At 39.2% G+C, this 16,607-nt stretch overlaps 1 protein-coding gene across 11 annotated transcripts in view; it reads right to left on the reverse strand.

The window, feature by feature from the left end:
* The window catches only part of POT1 (protection of telomeres 1), an 89,028-nt gene that overhangs the window by 43,105 nt on the left and 29,316 nt on the right, over positions 1–16,607 (reverse strand). For 10 of the 11 annotated variants that reach the window (XR_012764727.1, XM_075428118.1, XM_075428114.1 and 7 more), the window contains one exon: positions 4,122–4,252. Coding sequence is in view for 9 of the 11 variants with exons in the window: in XM_075428118.1 (XP_075284233.1) it covers positions 4,122–4,252 (131 nt within the window). In the remaining 2 variants the exon portion in view is untranslated. Of the gene's footprint in view, positions 1–4,121; positions 4,253–6,655; positions 7,055–16,607 lie in introns of those variants that run through there. The other variant, XM_075428123.1, reaches the window with a different exon arrangement.

Below are 16,607 nucleotides of genomic sequence, written 5' to 3' on the forward strand. Positions count from 1 at the left end.
AGTAAGTAACTTAATGGAACAAATGCTACATTAAGTATTATTAGGTTAAGGAGAATGATGGCCAAGAAGAGAGGTAGGACAGACCTAGCAAGGATAACAAAAAAAGCAGTGTGATTGGTCCTTCTATGTTTATATGAAGCCACGCTCCATGTGCTTGATATTCAGATTCCTACTCCTCCGTGGACAGGTAAACAGCTCAGAAACCCACTAGCAAAACATACATCTTGTACTTGTCCACTGACTGACCTACGGCAGGAATAACCATCTATATAATGGCTATAAAGTACTTTTGCTCAAAGCAGCAATGTGTTTATATTGTAAATCTAAAGAGTTTGAACCACATAAATATGCAATTGACAGCATGCAAAGAATTTGTATTTTCTTGCTGTTTTTCTCCCTTTTGTTATTCTAAAGATCTAGGATGCCACATCTAACTGCAAAGCTCTAACACTAGAATAACAAACCATAATTATTCCAAAGTTGGTAGATGACACAGTTATTTGCTGTCTGTTCAAACACAGTTCAGCTCATGGTGCATTTATATTACAATACCCCATTCCATTACACTATTTTTCTAGAAGACTTTTTCCTATGCAGTGCATGACTTGAGAATTACTGTGGTGATCACTTAGTGCCATGTAACAAAGCAGCTGTCATCTTTAAGACTTCTACTTCATTTATTATAGCAACCGGAGCCTATGCACAGAAGTAGTTAAGGCGCGAAAGTAAGAGAGTAGTATCAAGATTATTATGACAAAAAGCTTGAGAATTAAGATTTCGTAATTCCTGCAGGGATTGTGTTACGTTGAGGAAGTCACATAAGTAAAGTTTGTAATGAGAGGTCACTCCTTTGGTCTTCATTTCTAAATATTCCACGAGTCACACAGCTCTATAATGCTGTGGATTCTGGAAAAAGATCCAGCAAAACACATCCTAGACAGTGACTGTATCAGACAACTAGAGTACGCTGAACAAGATGAATATCTAAATAAGAATGTGCTTTGCTTTTCTCCAATTCTCAAACATTAAAATGGAAACCAAATACCAACTCACTTCACTTGGAGTGAAGAAATAAATTCTTGTTTGTGAATCACTCAGATGTAATAAGGAATACTAGAGAAAAGTCCATAGGGAAATTAATAATTCTGTCATCATAGCAGGGTTTAAGTAATACAAGGGCAGAATGTACACCAAAACCCCTAAGTCAAGTGAGGATAAAATGTTGCAGATTTAGTCAGTACCAGAAAGTTGCCTCTTCCTTCTCTTTAACAGCATAAATATACAGTGTTAAGTCTAAGATATTAAGAACATCCACATTGAACCAGGAAAAAAAAAGTTCAAAGAAAACTCCACTTGAGATAACTCCTTCTTTGCCATGAAGATGGAAGGAGGCTAGACAATCAGATCACTGGCCTAGCTTTTATACTGGGGGCTGGGGGGATCCCCCCAACTGCCATCTCTGCAGAGCATTGACTGTGATTGAAGGCCCAAATACAGTAAAGCAAATCACTAAGTACTATAATTAATGAGAAATCATAAGAAGTCATAAAAGGGCATTTCAAGAAATATTAACATAAATGTAATTAAAACTGGATAGTCTTTCAGTTCTGTTACTAAGACACTTAAAATTTTCATTCTCTGCAATAAATACTGAGCATATAAAATGACTCTCTACCCAGAGTAATCCCAACAGAATCCTCTCCACTAAATTCTTATTAGCTCTGAACCATGAGACCTCGCCAACACCCATGTTACTACAAAGAGAAGTTACTCATTAGCAGCTGAGAGTGTGTAGCAGGGAGCAGTCATCTTTCAAATGTGCCTGCTATCAATGTTGACTTCTTGGAAGTCTCTCAAAAGCATATCTAGGACACAGATATGTGAATACATGCTGCAAGAACCATGTATACCTGTACTCATTGCTAAGCACAGCTCTGACAGACTATGGCCTCTGCTACCCTCGACTGCTTTCCGTTCCGCAAGCTAAGAGAAAGTGATAAGGCCCAAAGACTAAAGGAGAAGAGAGTGAAGGAGGCACTGCAGCCAATGTAATTAGAACTCTCAGTAGAGTTAATTTCTTTTTTTAATTGAAAACTGTGTTGCACAGCAATCACACATACTATGCTGGTTATAGGTGAAAGAGAGGAAGAGGTCACCCTCCTCTCAGTTTACTCCCAGCAGCTGGCACCAGGCTTCTGTGTCAGATTTTTACCTGCTCAGATCAGATATGAAAACTTCTAAAGTAGCAGTTTGTTAGCCTGGGGGAGTCAGAACATTCCCATCCAGAAAAAGACAACTTGGTGACTCTAGATTATTCTAACTTTGAAAGTAATTAAACAAGGTGTCAGCTTATGCATCTGAGGAGATACAGATTGTGAGCAGCTGGAGGTCAGTTCGGGCTGGAAACCACTTAAAACAGCTCAGCTGTGATGAAGGGATAAAAAAAAAAAAGAGTGTATGCGGGGTGGAAATTAACGGACCCTATCTTTAAATACCGAAACATCATCTTTGAGAACAATGAATTACCAATTGATAAGGATTTTAGAATGATCTCCAAAAAAATCTGATGCCAAATCAGGAGAATGGTGACGTTCCTTATGTGTGCTGTATCAATAGGTTTCCTTAATAAGTTTATATTAAATATAAAGTAGTGGAGCTGAGACACTATTATGTTTGCATAAAAGAGGATGCATACATAACTTCCCTGACAGTGGTCTTGTTTGTTTTTTTTAACTTGTACTTCCCACATCTCAAAAAAATCCAACACTAACCTACCACAGACATGCAACTTTTCAATTCTTTTATTTTAATCAGGATCCTTTCTACTTTGTACTTTTTCACACATATATTGTAAAATATGTACTTTGATTTCAGAAGCAATAAACATTTTTCTACTTTCACTGAATCTCAGAAATGAGTGTAACTGTGTAACACTCACCCTCCTGGACTCAGAGAGAATTTAAAATTTAGCATAAGACTTTCCCATCTGAAGTCAAATCAATGAACTCCCATAACTAACAACACATCTCAGGTACTGATTAGCAATACAAGCTTCAAAATCTAAATATAGTTTCATTCCACTCCAATTATACATAAAGATGACCTTAAAGAAGCTTTATACTAATCCAGAATAGGTTAGCTAATTTCTCTCTCAATTGTAAATGTTTATAATATACATGTTCTCCTGCTACGGCATATCAAAACATACATGATTACATGATTAGTATCACTAATCTTTATCCTTTTCATCATCCCTTTGTACAATCCTAAATTTCCTAGATCTCTCGAGTGTTCAAATATGCAAACTGTTTTTTAACTGGCCTCTTTCAGGACATTTACTAATTTCTGCTATAATTATTTTCAGCAAAAATAAAATATATAATCATGTATGGTTATCTTGCAAATTAATAAGTAACTTGGTAAAATCATGTCTTGGGTACTACTCTGCACCTCTTTAAGTATGGTCCAGCATTACAATACTTCTATTCAGTCTCTGCAGCATGGTTCCTCTTCCCTATACAGTTGCAGCAGGCATGAGAAAAACATCCAGCAGAAAGTACTAAAGTTAGGAAACACTGTTTCATTGACGGCCTTTAACACAGATAAATATGGGATAAGGTAGGAAAATAGGAGCGGCAGCTAGAGTGTATTGCACACTAACAAGGCCAGATAGATTAGATGTACTTGAGTAACTCTCCGGCTGATCTAAACTGCTCCACAGCAGAAGATCTAAAGCAATCCCTCAGTTCTGTTAGTTTGAGGCAGAGTGAATTGTGCACATTTATGCCAGTTTAACTGTTCATCTAGAACTATTACCATGTGAATTTTGTCAACTAGTTTAACAAATACTCAAAAAAAATGCTGTTCTGGAGTTGTCATAACCACACTTTTTTAAAAGAGAACACTTTTTTAAAGAGACATATCAGTTTAGTGCTCTGGTGTTTAAAAAATTCGATAGCTTATTTCCAGTTTCGGTCCATACCATAACCATAGCTGTTTTATCAATCGCTTTATCCAGTGTCTCCATGTGTTACTTTCAGTACATGAAGAATTAAATTATTCCTACAGTCCTCTCACTGCACAAAAGCAAGCACATAAACCCCCCACATCCTAGTACGTACCTTTATTCTATGAAAACGAACAATATCTCCAACTTTGTAAATTTTTGGTAGAGAATCCAGATTTCCATTAAAAAGAGTGCACGTTAACTTCACATTTGATGGGTCCACAAGTGTTACAACTGAGCAGTAATCTGTAAAATACAAAAGTGTCTGAATGAACAGTAGGCATTAATGGAGTTATTAATACACAGATATTAAATTTGGGATGAACAATCATATGGCAAATTTTTTTTCTGCTGTGATCTGTGTAACTCTTCCAAAGATAATTTAGTTACAGTAGCATAACAACTAAAGTGTGGCCCATCTTGCGGATAATTAGCCCAAATAACTGAAAATGAAATGGGTGATTAAGCACAGGTCTGAGAGCCAGGAACACACAAAAATTTTTCTTCTCTCTGCAACGGGCATGCTGTTTTTTCAGCTTTCAATTACTTCCTCTACGATCCCTTTCTGAGATTTATTTTTGCACTGTCTTCTGAAGACGTAATGAGTTCTACAAGTTCTAAAGCATAAATTACTTATCTTTCACTTTGACAAATGCAAGATATATACTGCATGGATAGTCACACAGTGGTAGTTAGAAAGTATAGTAAGAAACTGAAATGTGCCCTTTCGAAGTTAAACTTCAGTAACAGAATTTCACTTCTATTAATGACCTAAAAAATAAACTCAAAACAAGACACAAATGTGACAGAGCAAAATAGCCCAGAATAGAGCAGTATTTGCAGATAACGTAAACAAAACCAGTGTTTTCCGTTTCAGCTTACAGAAGCACATGTGCTCAGATATCTTACAAACATAAAATGGAGTGAGAGTACACTTGCTCTTTCGCACCATGGTAGCTGGTTAACCTGCCTGAGAACTTGTCAAATACCCATTGTCAACTTGGCTGTATGTTTAGCACCTCCAACATTAGCATATCCTGTCCTAGTTGCTTTCAATGAAGATGACAGAGTGCTTTTGTTTCGGATACTTCTTATGCTAGCATTTGCTGAAACTTACAGTTCAGGCCTGAATTACAAGTTGATGCATTTATGTACACAAAATTTTGGCTTTTATTAAGAGTTAGCAAGATCCTCAAGCACAAAGTACGGTTTTTAAGCATTAAATTAACAGTACTCAATGATTTACAATTTAAAATTTCTGAAGTTTGAACTCTTGCAATGGTGAACTCTCCATTGGTTTTCCATTTGAGCATACCATTCTGAAATGTCAGAATGAGAAAGCACAGAATCAGCATTAGTAAGAGTGGTGAAAAAATTTTAAAAAGAGTGGATACATCTGAACTGTTTGAAGTGCACACAGTGCTTTCAGACTGGAATCATGAATGAAATAATTCTGCTATTATCCACTCTGACTAAAAAAAAGTATAAATCGCTAGATCTGAATTACTCAAAATGCTTGGGCAACTCTCCAATTTCCTAATGTCATCTACTTTAACCCTCATTTTTGCTTTCACAATCCTATTTTAAGAATGTAAGTTTTCATTGTAAAAGTTAGTTTATTCACACTGCTGACCTGCATATAAAATGCAGAGATACCATCTAGAAACAGGAACAGTTCCTCTGTGTACAGAACCCATTCACTGCTGCCATAACATTTTCATTGTTCATCCCCATTTAAACAAAAAGGTTCTTTGCCAATTTTTATGTTGCAATTTGGGAAGAGCCAACAACAGAATCTCAACATTGTAAAAAGAAAGTAGTTGCAACTCTTAGAAACAGACTTGCATGAAGACTCACACCCATTCTCTTGAGGTACCAAGAACGGAAACACTGTTCAACGTACAAAACTCTCTAAACAAAGTAACACAGAAAGACGTGATCATAATTCATCAGGCATCAAGTCAATAGTAAAGAAGCAAAATTAACAAACAACGAATTGAATTGACCTGTTTACAAATTCTGTTACTGATCCTCAAACAAACTACAGAAACCAGCTATATAAAACTGAACTGACCAGATGCATAATTTCCACAACAGTGAAATTAAACATCAGAAGACTATAAATGAAATTCCAGGTCAAAGCGGCTGTGGCTTGTAAACCCACGCCACAGCAGATATGCCCACAAAAGGGCTGAGGCCCATGGCGGAACCTACACTGGAGCAGAGGACACCACTAAGAAGCAAAGTACAGTGGGGGGAGAGGGGGCTGGAATTAAATAGAGTAAGGCACAAGCAGCAGCAGACAGAAACTGCTATATACTAATCCAAATCGGCACCACCCTCCGCCCTCCAAAGAGACACAGTGTAACCTGCGACAGTAACAGGGGAGTGGAGATCAGGAAGGAGGAAGGAGATAGGTCTGGAGTGAAGCTGAGCCCGGGAAAGGTGGAGGAAAGCTGTTTTCCCTCCGCATTTCCATGTTTCTCAATACCTGAATAGGTTATTAAATGTTTATGCTAACTGGCAATGAATTAAATTCCCTAAGTCAAAGCTGTTTTGCCCATGACAGACATCTTCAACTCTCAAAAATAAAACCTGAAACAAAAAAGCAAAAAATTCAAACAAATCAAAAACTCCAACTTCCCTTACCTACAATTCTCGGAGGCAGTCGGTGATAATGACACTAAACCAGAGTTTACATATCTGAGAACCAAACAAAGGTGTCATAGCGCTAAAACAAACTTGATAAAATCTTCATCATGCATTTCACAAAGATACAGACACATAAATTGTTGACAGACAGCTTTGAAAGAGAATACTATCAGTCTACTAAAACTGACAGATTTGCCTTATATAAAAAAATATAGGAAGACAGTCAAAAGACAATTGTCATATGTAAACTCTGTGAACAGATTCCCCAAACATGAAGGCAGATACTTTAGAATGGACTAAAACACATGCCTGTATGTGCACTGCCTATGCCTTCAAAAAAAATAGTTTGCCACTTCCAGCAAATACACCCTTAAATTTTACTATAATTTAAACTTAAAAGTTTAAATTAAACTTAAAAGTTTAAATTCTCTAATGAGTTGAGTGACTGAACTGTTGAAAGAAGAAAGCCAGTGAAGGCTTACCAAGAAAAATAAAACTACGTTTCCTGCAGATCTAAAAACCTGTAGTATTTCTATAAAACCACTACTCTTCTTCCTCCCCAAGATTTTTACACAGAGTCAATAATGATAAATTCTCATTTATTGCACTCAGAAGTTGCTAAGCATCATTCTTTTGCACACTCCCACCAAAGGCACAAAGTCAAGCATCATATAGCACCTATTTTGATATTCTATGCTAGGATAAGCAGACATGAAAATAAAGTCTAGTCAGTGGCTGACAAAATTGTAAGTATTTACTACTGTAATCCAAACACAGATTGTTGTATTTCTTTGGGTATGAAGTCTAGAGGTTAACTTAACAGGTCAGCTGCAAAGTGGTATGAGCAAAATGAGCAATTAAGAAGAAAGAACCATACGGTTCATAGATTTACAATCCCTTGAGGATACAGGATAACATCTTAACAGCAGCACACTGATATAATCCAGCATAGGAATCAAGAGTGAAATAACAAAAACATTCCACATTAAAATTGTGGTTACTCTTTGATGCTGTGATTACATAACCTAGCCAGCCTCATACACGTGCAGCTACCTATTTAAGGCAGAAAAAGTTAACACGCTCCCTCCATTTTCTGTGCAATTAGCATACTCAAAAGACTAATAATCATTCTACCCCAAGTACTATAAAATATTATACTTGCTTTATGTAGCTAGAAAACACCTTCTACATAACATATGTTCTCTGTCTCTGTGATTTTGCACTTACATTCTCAACTGTCATCTCAAAACATCACTCCTACAATAAATCTAATGAAAACACAGCTCTTCAAGAACAAAGCATCACAACTGATTTTCTTTTAAAGAAATCCTCATCCAGCAAGTCCTTTTTGAAGGTTAAAAATAAAAAGCCACCTGTCTTTCCTTTTCCAGCTGGAATGAGAAAATTGCTTTCTACTTACTATAGCAACATTATAGTTCAGTGACTGAATAAACTTTTCTGCACAAATAATAAGAGTCAAACTCCAAACAGAATTGCTGAATTTAAATAATGTCCCAGGGTTATAGGAAATGACATACTAAATGCCATTGCTCAGACTTTTTATTTTTCACAATATACTTTCCAATGAAGCAAAATCCCTCAGTTATCAAGCTAAAAAAAAAAAGAAAGTTTACATATTGGAGTCAATTTTCCTTTACTAGATAAATTTATTCCATTGACTGACTTTTCTTAAAGAGGAGAAATCACCACTGGTACTTTTTACTTGTAAAAATCTGGCTTAAAAGTATGACACAATGGATGCATAGTTCACCAAATTTACATACTGTAAAAGAAAGTTTTTACTTTCATACTAGACTGACTCAGTAAAAGCACTGGTTTTAGTCTGATGCTACACAGAACTCCAAACTGCACTTATGTTTCTTTTTTAATATACTTAGTTTTTATGAAGAGGTACTCCCACTCAGGCTTAATATCATGCGAGGGACCATCAGCAATGGACAGCTATCTGCAACGATGCTTCTGATACCTCAGAATTGCTATTTATGAAAACAACAAGGAAAGAGAAGCAATGTTTGGTTTTAAAAGGAAGTACAGAGTGATGCACCTGTCTGATATGCCGCTTATATCCTTCCAGACTAGTCCTTACTGCTCTTTAAAAACACAATTACTTTAAATTGTTACTTAGTTTCTTATTTCATTTCATAAAAACCCCACAACTATTCAGTAAAGCAGCTTTCTAGAAATGAAAATCATGCAACAGAAGGAATCAATTGTTATTGCAAGGACTATATTGAAATCAATAAAATTCCAAGTCAAGATCAGTAGAAGGTTACATTAACTACCTGGAGAACACTGATCTCCAAGCTTCTAGGTCCTATCTTTAAATAGTTTGAAATATGAATGTTTTGTAGCCCTATAACACTCATTGAACAGCTGAACTTTCCTCCACTGTGATGGTGGTTTAGGTTCATTCTTCAGGTTATACCTTTCTTTTTATAAATGCCACAGCATTCCCACTCTGTTACGGACTGTTATGACAATCATTAGCATTCTCAGAAAGTCAGCATCTCTCCACAATGTACAGATCTATAAATAAACCCAAAACAACCCCAAACCCACAGCTTCACTTACAAATTTCTTTTCCAGGCATTGTAAGAAAACTAGAATTGTTACAAAAGATTTCCAGATTCGTAGTTACTGATGTTGTAGGAAGGCATTTAGTGTTTACTGATTAAACATTTATTTCAGTTTTACTGAAGGCTTCAGCAATTTCTAACAAATATGTTTCTATAAATATTTTAGGTACAAAACATCGATCTCATTATGAGTCCCCTTTTGGGCAATCACTTATGTATTCCTGACTAACATTTAAGTGGAAAACACACTATCCTGAATCAGTAACTTCTCTCTGCAAAGAGATAAAAAGGTTTTTGGCAATATTGTTGGCAATGAGGGACTCTAATTAGAGATTGCCTTCTGTTTCTTGTATTTCAATACACACAAAAAAAAGACAGAGATTATTGTAGTAAATTATTCTCTCTTCAAAACTACACCAAACATTAATACCGTTTTCAAGAATTACTGAGGCCATTCAATACACAAGTGTCTTTGTACTAAAACCAAGCAGCTGAATCAACTAACTTACCAAATATGTTCAATAAAATGCAGGAGGAAAATCAACATGAATGTACACACACTCCTATGTGTGTGTATATATATACACACACAGATATTGCAGAGGCCCAAAACAAAACCTCTAAAGAATCAAACTGAAGATGCTTTACTACAGCTTGTTATTTCTAATATCGCAATACACTTAAGATACAAACATTCAGTGAGCACCAAAAGCATCTGTCTACACAGATGCTTTAATGACATCATTGGTAAATTGTAGATCAAAGTAACTGTCTTGAGATTTCTTTCTATTAACTATTCATTACACTACTTAACTTCTAATTTCCTTTTAAATTTTTTATAACTTTTATTTATTTTCAGTATTAGATGATAGGAAACAGTGATTATTTAAAAAAGAAACACATACAAACCACAGCGAACAGAAGGGAAAAGAACATTACCATCACTTTTAGGTCCCTGAAATGGAATCACTATCTTTACCTCTGCAACAGTTTTTATTCACAGAATCACAGAATCACAGAATGGTAGGGGTTGGAAGGGACCTCTGTGGGTCATTTAGTCCAACCCTCATGCCGAAGCAGTGTCACCTACAGCAGGCTGCACAGGACTGCATCCAGGCGGGTCTTGAATATCTCCAGAGAAGGAGACTCCACAACCTCCCTGGGCAGCCTGTTCCAGTGCTCCGTCACCCCCAGAGGGAAGAAGTTCTTCCTCATGTTCAGACGGAACTTCCTGTGCCTCAGTTTGTGCCCATTACCCCTTGTCCTGTCACTGGCCACCACTGAAAAGAGCTTGGCCCCATCCTCCTGACACCCACCCTTCAGATATTTGTAAGTATATATTAGGTCCCCTCACAGCCTTCTCTTCTTCAGGCTGAACAAGCCCAGCTCCCTCAGCCTCTCCTCATAGGAGAGATGTTCTAGTCCCCTCATCATCCTCATAGCCCTCCGCTGGACTCTCTCCAGTAGCTCCTCATCTTTCTTGAACTGGGGAGCCCAGAACTGGATGCAGTACTCCAGATGAGGTCTCACTAGGGCAGTGTAGAGGGGAAGGAAAACCTCCCTCGACCTGCTGGTCACACTCCTCCTAATGCACCCAAGGACCCCATTGGCTTTCTTGGCAGCCAGGGCACACTGCTGGCTCATGGTTAACCTGTCATCCACCAGGACACCCAAGTCCCTCTCCACAGAGCTGCTCTCCAGGAGGTCCACCCCAAGCCTGTACTGATGCATGGGGTTGTTCCTCCCCAGGTGCAGGACCCTGCATTTGGCTTTGTTGAACCTCATCAGGTTCCTCTCTGCCCAGCTTTCCAGCCTATCCAGGTCACGCTGAATGGCAGCACAGCCTTCTGGTATATCCACCAGTCCTCCCAGTTTGGTGTCATCAGCAAACTTGCTGAGGGTACATTCTAACTCTTCATCCAGGTCGTTGATGAAGAAGTTAAACAAGGCTGGGCCTAGTACTGACCCTTGGGGGACACCACTAGTTACCGGCCTCCAACTAGACTCAGCGCCGCTGATGACAACCCTCTGAGTTCTGCCATTCAGCCAGTTCTCTATCCACTTCACCGACCACTCATCCAGCCCACACTTCCTCAGCTTCCCCAGGAGGATATCATGGGAGACTGTGTTGAAAGCCTTGCTGAAGTCTAGGTAGACAACATCCACGGCTCTCCCCTCATCTACCCAGCCAGTCATGTCATCGTAGAAAGCTATCGGATTCGTCAGGCATGATTTGCCCTTGGTGAATCCACGCTGACTACTCCTGATAACCTTCTCTTCCTCCACTTGCTTGATGATGGCCTCCAGGATAAGCTGCTCCATCACCTTTCCCGGGATGGAGGTGAGGCTGACCGGCCTGTAGTTCCCTGGGTCCTCCTTCTTGCCCTTTTTGAAGATTGGAGTGACACTGGCCTTTCTCCAGTCCTCGGGCACCTCTCCTGTCCTCCAGGACCTCTCAAAGATGATGGAGAGTGGCTCAGCAATGACATCCGCCAGCTCCCTCAGCACTCGTGGGTGCATTCCATCGGGGCCCATGGATTTGTGGACGTCCAGATCGCTTAAGCGATCCCTCACACAGTCCTCCTCGACCAAGGGAAAGTCGTCCTCTCTGTAGGTTTCTTCTCTTACCTCCGGGGCCTGGGATTCCTGAGGGCCAGTCTTAGCACTGAAGACTGAAGCAAAGAAGGCATTCATTAGCTCTGCCTTCTCTGCATCCTCCGTCACCAGGACACCCACCTCATTCAGCCGCGGCCCCACATTGTCCCTAGCCTTCCTTTTGCTGCTGATGTAGTTGAAGAAGCCCTTCTTGCTGTTTTTGAAATCCCTTGCCAGCTTCAATTCCAGGTGGGCTTTGGCCTTCCTCGTCGCATCCCTGCACGCTCTCACCACGTTTCTGTACTCTTCCCAAGTGGCCTGCCCCTCTTTCCACATTCCATGGACCTTTCTCTTCTGCCTGATCTCCGCTAGAAGGTCCTTGTTTAACCATGCAGGTCTCCTGCCTCCTTTGCTCGATTTCTTTCTCAGGGGGATGCACCACTGCTGAGCATGGAGGAAGTGATGTTTGAAGAGCGACCAGTACTCTTGGACTCCCCTGACTTCGAGAGCCCTGGCCCACAGGATTCCTCCCAGTAGCTCCCTGAAGAGGCCAAAGTTAGCCTTCCTGAGGTCCAAGGTTTTGATCCTGCTTATCGCCCTGCTTCCTTCACGCAGGATCCTGAACTCGACCATTTCATGGTCACTGCAGCCGAGTCTATCTCCGACCTTCACATCCTTGTTTGTTAATACAAGGTCCAGCAGAGCGCCTTTCCTTGTTGGTTCCTCCACCACTTGCATCAGAAAGTTATCATCGATGCTCTGTAGGAACCTCCTGGATTGTGCCTGCCTAGCTGTATGGTCTTCCCAGCTGATGTCAGGGTGGTTGAAGTCCCCCATGAGAACCAGGGCCTGTGACTGTGAGGCTGCTTGCAGCTGCCTGTAGAAGGCCTCATCAACCTCCTCCTCCTGGTCAGGTGGCCTGTAGGACACACCCACCGTAATGTCACCCGTGTGAGCCTGTCCCTTAATTCTAACCCACAAGCTCTCAACTAGTTCCTCATTTGCCCCCAGGCCAGCTCAATGCATTCCAGTTGCTCCCTCACATATAGAGCAACTCCACCACCTCTCCTTGTTGGCCTGTCTTTCCTGAAGAGTTTGTAGCCATCCATGACAGCATGCCAGTCATGCGAGTTGTCCCACCACGTTTCTGTGATGGCGACCAAGTCGTAGCCGTCCTGCTGTATAATGGCTTCCAGCTCCTCCTGTTTGTTGCCCATGCTACGTGCATTGGTATAGACACACTTGAGTTCTGTTCTGTAAAATTTAAATACGTGCTCAAGTATTATGATTTGGAAAAAACAAAATGCAACACAATACTTTAAAGAACAAAACTACTGTAGAATTAACTCTGAGTCCACTTCCTTGCAAACAAACCATCAGATACCACAACAGTCTAATTGGCTTGTTTTGCACTCTAAAGTTGGTTTGCTATTACTTACTAAAAATTGACTATTTTAATTCAATTTGCCCACATGTTACAGTTTAAAGCAATGTTTTTTCAGCTACATAGTTTTAAACAAATTCTGGGCTAAGAATGTTGATGAACTTTGCTCAAGATGAAATAAAAATTGAAAATAAAAATAAAATTTAGGGCTTCAGAATACCTTTAAGAACCTGATTCATGGTTCTTAGGCTGTATTTTGGACATGAAGAACTGCTGACCTGGAACTGTTCCAAGGTTTTTAGATGTGCACTTTCTGAAAATGTTACCCCTTATTAATTTTGATTCTGAGAAATATTTTGTAAAAATAAAATAGCTACCATCCACATGCATGTCTAGGTAGGCTAAAATGAGATTTTAATTCACCATGTGACATAAATATACTGCATCTATCTAAGAGAATAAGCTAGGTGGAGGTTTCCCCAGGATAATAGGACATTACTCTTATGACTTATTACTTATCAGCAGCAACTACTCTTCTTGCCATAATTCTTCCCTGCATTATGGAAAACACTGACTAGTATCTGCAGGAAAATAATAGAAAGCATTGGGGAAGCAGTAGCGTCACATTATCAAGTCCCAAAAGTTTCATGGTCAAGAACCTAGTCTCTGCAACTGGACACTATAAAGACAGAGGCTCTTTTATATTTATTGTTTTTACTCAGGCTAAATACTTGAGACGTCCTTGGGTTTAAGGGAGGGGAGAGAGGAGAGGATCACCTTTGTTAAAAAATTTTAAACATCTAAGACTTGTAACTATTCGGGAAGGAACGCTAGAATATAATTTTGAACAATTCCAACAGACCTTCCAGCAGACAGAAACCCAGCTCTCTGTTGTACCAAGCAGGACCCGAAGCACCTCCCTGGACAGTTTTCAGAACACATAAAATACTCACGTACAGACATTCCAAACTACATGCTCTGAGCTGAAGCATGCGCAGTTAAAACAGCTTTCTCTGGAATAAATAATAATTTATGATCATATTGAAAACTCACTTCATTCATCAGTGTTTTAACATTCATCTAATGCAATAATGGTAATTGAAATGATGAACATTTAATTATAGATTATATAAACTGACAAGGCTAAATCAGGTCCTGCTTGCTTTCAGTAGGAACACAGTGCAAACCTTCAGCCTTAAGCTTTAATACATGTAAGAAAGAGTAATACCTCATATCTAGTGGCACATCTATATAGTGAATAAAGACCCATATGGATTAAGTAGAGTGGCTCCACTGCCCATGCTTCCAGCTTAAAGCTGTATGATTCTATTGACACAGCGTCAGAAAGAGAATGTATTAGTGCAGGACTGTGCCAGATCTAATGCGACTACAGAATTTTCTGACAAGAGCTATTTCATGCCCTGGCAATTCAGAGAAATCATTGAGCATTTTGCACCCTCTCAAGCAGACATAACTCTAGATTGTGTTAAAAAAAACCCAACACTGAAATATTTAACTGAGCAGTGAATATTTTTACACTAAAACCCAAATCAATTAAAACTGTTTTAGAGATTTTCATGATAAAGTAGCAAGTGAATCACAACTATCTTCATAAATAAGAAACTTTTCATATTGTGCCCCTGATCTCCACTGATACTGTTGCATTGGGTTTTTTCAATATTATCAACTGAAAATATATAGGGAAGATATATTAGGAAGTTATTAATGACATCTAGACGAGGAGTAGTTGTTAAATAAATCATCATTTTTGCTATTAACTTTCTACTACTTACAAAACTGAAGTGATTAACCCGTCAAATGACTCGGTTGCAAAAATCTGCATGAGTTGTTTCAGAGACATACTACCTGGAAAGTCAGTGCACTTAACTTCACTGTTGTTACATATCTGGAGAAAATGGCTTTCTTCATAATTTCAAGCAATCAGTGCTAAGTAAGATATTCAAAGTCCCCAGGTCCCCAGTGTTCTTGCTAAAGCAGCTGGACAAATGACAAACCTAGACTATGTGATCCTTCAAGAACTGCCCTTCCATGATTTACCCAAAGAGTAAAAGTAGTACTTTCTGCATTTGATTCATTTCCTTCTTAACCTTTTTGTTGTCAGCAATATGAACAAAGGAAATAAAACCTTTAAAAGATTTGTGGGGTTTGTTTGTTTCTTTGCTGTTAAGCCTGAGTTTTAGACCTACAGTATTTTTCAAGAGGAAAGTACCTCCATTCACCACTGGCAATATCCTGAATCATTACTGATAAAGCTAATCTTAGTTCCTTACAAGCACAGCTAAGAAATCTACTACAACTGCAGGCTGAGAAGATCAGTGAGAGCCCAACTTTTGAAATAAATACATATATATGTATTCTATATGTCTAGCAACAGGACAAAGGGCAACGTGCACAAACTGAAGCACAGGAAGTTCCAGCTGAACACAAGGAAGAATTTCTTTACTCTCAGGGTGACAGAGCACTGTAATAGGCTGCCCAGAGGGGTTGTGGAGTCTGCTTCTCTGGAGATATTCAAAACCTGCCTGGACAAGGTCCTGTGCAGCCTGCTCTAGGTGACCCTGCTTTAGTAGGGGAGTTGGACCAGATGATCCACACAGGTCCTTTCCAATCCCTACCATTCTCTGATTCTATGACATACTATTAAGACTGACAATAAGCAGCAATTACAAAATGAAGATTTCGAGAAGCTCACCACAGCAACGTGTTTTTTGGCAGCCTGCGCAGAAAAGACCAAATAGAGTAAATCAACCTTGAAATGATTTATCAGTCCTTTACTTTAAAAACAAAATACTGTTCTCTGCTCTGTACAGGTCTAGATAATATTTGCACCTGTACAATGAAGTCTTTTACAGATTTTAGTGGAATGTCAAGCAGGAGAGAATATCAGTGATGAGATCTCTCACCCAAAAGAAGTGTTTTGTGAACTTTTTAATTTGGTCCTCCCATTTCAGAAAGCATAAAGACTACGTGTTCTCTTTAAGCTACAGAGATTTTTCATTCTCCTGAGGTTTTTATCTTCAAAGGAAACGAGTTTCTCAAGATCCCTTCTCCAGTTATCCTCCTTTTATTATAATCCAAAGAACAGAAAAGTCTGAAAAACTTGGAGAGTCTTAGCATGTGTGAGGTTGTCATTGTCAGGCACCTACCCAGCCCCTCTCTCATTCCCCCTCCTCAACAGGACAGGGGAGAAAATAAGGTGGAAAAGCTTGTGGGTTGAGATAAAGACAGTGAGATCACTTACCAGCTACCATCATGGGCAAAACAGACTCTACTTGGGGAAGATTAATTTATTGCCAAAAAGAATAGGGTAGGATGGTGAGAATCAAAGACTAAAACACCTTTCTCCCCCACT

The sequence above is a fragment of the Opisthocomus hoazin genome, chromosome 8, assembly GCF_030867145.1.
Source record: "Opisthocomus hoazin isolate bOpiHoa1 chromosome 8, bOpiHoa1.hap1, whole genome shotgun sequence".
In the NCBI taxonomy this organism is placed as follows: Eukaryota; Metazoa; Chordata; class Aves; order Opisthocomiformes; family Opisthocomidae; genus Opisthocomus; species Opisthocomus hoazin.